At 50.0% G+C, this 6,825-nt stretch overlaps 1 protein-coding gene across 1 annotated transcript in view; it reads right to left on the reverse strand.

The window, feature by feature from the left end:
- CSMD2 (CUB and Sushi multiple domains 2) overlaps positions 1–6,825 on the reverse strand; it is a gene marked incomplete at its 5' end in the record, with an annotated part of 295,495 nt that overhangs the window by 248,839 nt on the left and 39,831 nt on the right. The window contains 2 exons of the mRNA XM_023529432.1: positions 1,786–1,889; positions 4,507–4,560. Coding sequence (XP_023385200.1) covers positions 1,786–1,889; positions 4,507–4,560 — 158 coding nt within the window. The remainder of the gene's footprint in view (positions 1–1,785; positions 1,890–4,506; positions 4,561–6,825) is intronic.

The raw sequence follows: 6,825 nt of genomic DNA on the forward strand, positions 1-6,825 counted from the left end.
TTGGGCACACTAAACTTACAGCGTACAGGTCACCAAACCAGGGCAAGTGAGTAATGGGGATGCACCAAGAGGAAGGGAGAGGTGGGTGCGATGGCTAATTTGATGTTGTAAACTTGCTTGGGCCCTAGGGTGCCCAGGTATATGGTCAAACATTATTCTGGGTGTGTCTGCGGTTTTGAATGAGATTAACACTTAAATGGTAGACTGAGTAAGCAGATTGCTCTTCCCAATCAAAGGCCTGAATTAAACAAAAAGGCTGACTCTCCTCTGAGTAAAAGAGAATTCTTCCTGCCTGCCAGAATTCCAGCGGGAACACTGGCTTATTTTTTTTCCTGCCTTGGACTTGAACTGAAACATCAGCTCTTCCTGGGTCTTGAGCTTGCTGGCATTCACACTGGAACTACATCACCCATCTCCTGGGTCTCCAGTTTGCCGACTCACCCTGTAGATCCTGGGACTTGTCAGCCTCAATAACCGTGTAAGCCAATTCCTTATAATAGATCCCTTTCTCTATATATACACTTTGTTGGCTCTGCTTCTCTGGAGAAGCCTGATTAATACAGTGGAATAGGTAGGGGGTAGACACCCAAAGGGTAGACACCCTTCAGGCTCACATTCCATTCCTTTCTCCTGAGAGACCCCAGGTCCCAGGCATGTCAGCTGACTCAGTGAGTAACATCATGAGTCCTTTAACTATCCTGTTAGAATCTTCTCCAGGTAGGTGTGGAGAAAGCGTGGGAAGCTCCCCAGAACAGAAAAGCTCCAAGACAAGTCAGCTATTACCGAATAGCCATTTTTCATTCACCATTAGAACCACAGTGTGTTTGCCTGGAGCAAGCCTGGCTGGGAGCGGGTATGGCATGGGGTACTGTCCTTCACTGAAATCAAAAGATATGAAGTCAAGTGCTGGTTCTGCCACCAACCATCTTAGCAACCACTGGGCCTCAGTTTCCCCACCTGTTAAATGGAGATAATAATGCCTTTTTCACAGGGCTGTGGTAGAAATTAAGTGAGGTAACTGATGTGAGACTTCCCATCACAGAGCCCGGGCACATAGTAGGTGCTCAATGTATGTGAAAATCCACTCCTTCTGGGCAGGGGAGAAGGATGAGGTCATGCCTGTCTGTCGCTCTGTGCCACATGAACTGAACAAGAGCATTATCTTGCTTCATGTCAGGCTAATGGTGGTGGGTGAAAGAGGAGCTAAATGGCCCCCAGGAGCCAAGACCCAACATAATAGAGATATCCTCTCCTTTGACTAGACTGTGTCATATTAGCCTTTCTGGGCTCCGAAAATGTGGCTACTATATCTATGTCATCTCAACTCCTTGGAACCACCTGCTTCCCAGAGAGTTCTGGGTGTCCAGGGACGTTAGCAAAAACACTTTCATTGTCTCTGTCTGAAGTCAGACTGTCACAGATGTACTCAGCCATGAGTAAAAACTGTTGGGTGGCAGAAGCAGGGTCTGTGTAGAAGCAGACAGCCAGGTGGAACGCTCCAGGCATAGACACAAAACCTCTATCTCCCTGCTCCCTAAGAGATTGCTCATTCTGTACTCTTTTCCCATGACTTCCTAGTGAGAATTTGGTCCAGTGCTCTGTTTCCTTTGGTTGGATTAGAGAGAGGAGAAGGGATTGTTGCTGAAACTAGGAGCACTGTGGGATACCTATTCTGGTTGCAGTGTGGTCTGGGGGACCAGGCAGGAGCCAGCAAGCTGATCCCACCACCACCAGCCCAGGTACGCAGGTTCCCACCCTCCCAACCATACGCTCTGCTTCACTTACATGTAGAGAACCGTCTTCTGGTCCCCATCCTGCCCACCATCCCCGACCGTCAGGGTATCATAGCCCCTCTCCAAGTCAAACTCCTCGAAGGCCAACTTGATCACCTAGGGAGAGAGCATGGGATTAGGGGCCAGGTAGGGGCTGCCAGGAGAGACTTTCAGAGTCTTGAGGATAGTAAGAAGTTTCCTTGTTATGTCCTGAGGCCCAGAGTCCCCATGACACCATTCCACATGATTCTCAATCCAAACTAAGCATTTCCATGCCACCTTTTTGAGTGTGAACTATTTCTCTCCAGGTCATACAGTCTCTGGGGTCCCCTGATGTTTTCCAAAAATGTTCATGGCACATCTGCTCAATTCTGGGGGTTGTCACGGCAACACCAGGCACATCTGGCCAACTCCGAGATGTTAGACTCTTTCTTCACGCTTTAATGCACAGAAATCCCCGTGAGCTCGGTGGCAATTTTTCAGGCCACATGTGGAATCTTAGCTATCTTGCCCCCAGGGACCTGCAGACATCTCTCTCAGCCTCTTCTCTGCTTGCTTTTCTCCATCCTCTTTGTTTATTTGTTGAATAAATGAATTTTTCAGGAAGGAATTTTGACAAGATTCTTCTCTCTTAACTTGTCGTCGTCTTGCCTTCCACAAATATTTACTAAGCACTCACCATATGCCAGGCTAGGAGGTGGGGTTTCAACAGTGAACACAACACTGTCCCTGCCCTCAGTGAGCAGGGGAGACCAGAAAAGCAAACCGATAACCACAACACGTGGTGATGAACACTATGACGGGGGCTGGTGGGAGCACAGAGGAGCCGGTGGCTCGCCGTCCTGTGGTGGTAGCAGGAGGGGAGGCTCTTTGTGATGGTGGGGTTTGAGAATTCTGAAGGATGTGGAAGGCTGGCCAACAAAGTTGGGATGCTAAGAGAGGGCAGAAGACATTCTGAGGAGTCAGATGCATAAGGCTTGAGCTGTGGCAGACATGGAACATTCCAGAACAAGTGGTCATTCAGCGTCTGCCAATGGCAGGTCCACAAACTGAGCATAACTGCTTGTTGCCACACTTAGGGGAGAGGGTGGACAATGTGATTGGGCCTTCAGTACAAGGAGGTGACTCAAGAAGGGCCAGAACTTGAAAAGTTTGCCTGGAGTGAGGTCTAGAGGGTCTTATAACTCTGCCCCTAAGGGTTGGGGTTCATCCTGAGGGAGGAGAAGTGGAGGGGTTTTAAACAGCGGGTGGCAGGATACATAGGTTTTTGAGAAAACATCGGCCTGGCTGCTCACGTGGAAACTGATGTGGTAGGAGTGAGGCCGGAGATGGTGAGGGCGGTGCCAGGCTTCTGCAGTGGTCTAGGTGAGCGATGAAGGAGGACAATGGAGATGGAATGGAGACGCAGGTCTGAGCCATACTGAGGGCTTTGTGACTGGGGGGATGTGGGGACTGAGGGAGAGGGAGGGATCACTGGTTAGGATGGCTTGCGGGTTTCCGGTTTGGGCAACTGCATGGGTGGTGGTGCCATTCACGAAGACAGGACACACAGAAGCACCACTCCCAAAGTCTAATCTGCATCTCTTCCTGTCTGTGTCAGTGTGATGAAGATCTTTAGTCTCCCAGTGGGGAGGTCGAAGGTACTCCTTTGTCTCTATTCTATGACCTAAGGAGTAGAGAATTCCTGTGGATAGTTTTTCCTAGTTATGCACGTTTCCTCTTTCCAAACCAAACAGCCCAGCACCCATGTACTGCCAGCGTGCTAGCATAGCCTTGCCCAAGGTGCCTTCAGATGTCTGAGAAGCACACTGCCACTGCGCTCATTCATTAGCCCGGGTACCATCTATGTGGGACCTCTGCACTGCATGGGCAATAGGACCCAGGAGGAGGTGAGTGCCACTGGCTGGAAGAAAGGCTAAAGCAGGTTTCCTGAAGGTAAGAAGCCCAGGCTGTTTGGGAAATAAACTGAGTTCAATAAATGGATAAAGAAGGGAAAGCAGCCCAGGCAGAGGAAGGAGCAGGTGCATGGATGGGCAAAGGCGTGGAAGGACTGGCTTGTCTAGAGACTCCTAGCTGATCTGGAGCTGTTTAACGGGGTGGGGAAGTGGGGGAGTGAGAGGAGGGAAGGGGGAGGAGCCAGGAAAGGAAGGGCTGTCTGTCATGCTAAGGAGCTGGGCTTTGTCCGAAAGATAAGGGGGAGTTATGGAAGAATTATAAGCAAAGGCGTGACATGAGATTTCTGTTGTAGGAGCAACAGCATTGAGGGATAGTGGAAAACCAGGAGACTGATCTCTGGGCTGTAGCGATGCTGTAGGTGAGGGAGCATGTGGGCCTTGGCAGGCAGTGGTTGCGGCTGTTAGAAAAGGGGATGAAATGTAACTGTCACCAGCGAGTGGGGATGCCGCATCCCTGCTGGTTTTCCATGTTCCCTGATGGCCAATGTCATCATCATGAGGTCATCTTCTCAGGCTGGAATGTTTTTCATCTCCTACCCTCCCAGTCCTGCCCTGTAGAATGACACACAAGGAGGGGCCCTTGGCATCTGCTCCCTGCTGCCCTCCCAGCCTGTGTAACTACCTGAGTTCCTGTGTGACACCCCTTCATGTCGGTCCATGACGCCGAGTTGCACAGATTCCTCCCCCTCCTCCTGGCTCCCTCAGTAATGTGTCCTTGAGCGTCTCTTCTTCACGTGTCCTCTGAGGACCCTTCCTCTCTCCTCTGTGTCAGCACTTACCTGCTGTACTGTGAGTGATCTGTGTGCCTGGTCCTCCACTACACCACGAACTATCTGGAGGGCAGGGGCCAGGTCTCACTGTCTCTGTACTGCCAGTGCCTGTCAGCATGCCAAGGGCTCAGATAGTGTTGAATGGGAGAACATTTTTCAAACCTTTCCTGATTCTCCAGCATGGACTGATTGTTAGGCTCTTGGATCCCTCACAGAAATTATTATGTAGAACAAAGGTCGGCAAACTGTTCCTGTAAAGGGCCAGATAGTAAATGTTTTCCCCTGCGCAGACCATATGTCTGTTGCAACTGCCCACCTTGGCTGCTGCAGAGTGAACACAGACATACTCAATCTGTACGTGAATGGGGGTGGCTGGGTTCCAATAAAACTTTATTTATGACAACAAGCAACAAGGTAGATTTAGGCCCACAGGCAGCAGTTTGCCAACCCCTGGTCTAGAAAATTCTTTGAGACACTTAACCACAGTTTTGATCATCTTCTCTTGTGAGATTTCTTAACTATAAGAGCTGACACCTACAATGGGCTCGATCCTGTTCTGAGGACTTTACATACATAAATTCATGCAGAGCTTACAATGACGAGGGCTACAATGAATACCTCCATTTCATAAATGGAAAACTCAGACACAGAGACGTCAGGCAACTTGCCTAGGATCACACAGCTAACTGGTAGAACTAGGACTCACCAGGCAGCCAGAGGCCAGGCTCTTTGCCACTCTGTTCTACCACCTCATAGTGTCCCAGCGAAGTCTCAGGTCTACGAGGTAGGGAGCATGACTGATCCTCTCAAACCTTTCCTAAGCTCTTTATCTGGATCTCAGCAGCTCAGCAAAGATTTGCTACATATAAAATACTGAAAGCCCAGCAGTGCCTTCTGCAGGAGGAGGGGCCTGGCCTCTAAGGGACTAAGGGTCTTCGCTGCCCTTTCTTGCCACCCTAGGGCAGAGGGCACTGGCTCAGCATGCCACCTCCAAAAAAGGGAGCATACGATTACTAGGCCTATAATGGGAAAACATCACTTTGAAGGCCAGAAACCAGAGCCATAAAATGATTCACGTCATTGGTTAGAGCAGCCATTGATGTGAACTGCATTTTAGAACATCTGACCCTAACATAGGAGCTAATTATACCAAGTAGATGGTACACCACACACGACATTGCAGCTTTGGGATGGGTCCCAGTGCACAATGTACTGATGCTCTCCCCCATACTCTTTGGCCATTGTTTAAAGACAGGATCCTATAATGAATCATTAACTAATGTGCGGATCAATTAGGCTCATAAAATGTCTTTCTGAGGCAGGAGAGTAGCAACTCTTGAAACAAGCATGATCAAAGGACATTTGTATATGGTTCAGACACCCAATTTACACCCGTTAGATAAATGAATAAACAAACCCATCATCTAGGACATAATTACTGAGCACCTGCTACGTTCCAAGCACCGAGCTAGATGCTTCCTGTGTTATCTCACTGGTCTGATAATTGAGAGCAGAATCTAAACGCCAAGGGTACAGTGCAGTGAGTGCTGGAGGATCACAAAGAAGGGAGAGATGAAAGGTGGTCACAAGGAGGAGGCATAGACGCGCTGGCCCTCGCAGGACGAAGGGTTTTGTTCAGGAAATGTGGTGATGAGTGAACAGAGGAACGAGGAGCAGGGAGGGCAGTCAGGCAGGGGAGCGGAGGGAAGAGAGCAGCCCTGGCTGAGTCTGCACTTGGCTTTTGCCTGGCAGACCAGAGCAAGCAGTGCAGACTATTTGATGGTGAAGATGAGGGGAGGCTACAACTCAGCATGAAGGGAAGGCTGGAGGCAGAGAGACCTGCCAGGAGTGGGTACAGGGTCCGGAAGTAGGAGGGGGCTTAGGGGAGCCTGAGTTGGTGTTCACTGTAGAGGGGAAGAGGTGGGAGGGAGTCCTGGTGACTATACCTGTCAGCACTCAGCCACCTTTCCCGAGAACTGTGGGGTTAAATTTAGGATTTAGGGTTAGGGTTAGCGTCAGGGTGGATGGGAGCCGGACCATGGAAGATGCTCACTCTGGGTTCCAGAGGACATTTCTCGCTTCTTGAGCACCATCCAGGACCAGTTAAGGGAGAAGGATCCCAGTCCTTCAAGCCTGTGCCCAATGTCTTGGTGAGGCTGCAGAGGATCTGACAGCTGATGGACATTTTGAGGGAAGCTGGAGCCCTAAGAGACCTAGACCGAGGTTGTTTTGTCTCATCCCTCCATTTCTACCACAGCCTCCTAGCCAGGCTCCCTGTCTCTGCTGCCCTTCCTTCACTCTGCACCAAAAACTCTGTGCCCCATGCTC

This window comes from Pteropus vampyrus, unplaced genomic scaffold, assembly GCF_000151845.1.
Source record: "Pteropus vampyrus isolate Shadow unplaced genomic scaffold, Pvam_2.0 Scaffold36, whole genome shotgun sequence".
NCBI classification, from domain to species: Eukaryota; Metazoa; Chordata; class Mammalia; order Chiroptera; family Pteropodidae; genus Pteropus; species Pteropus vampyrus.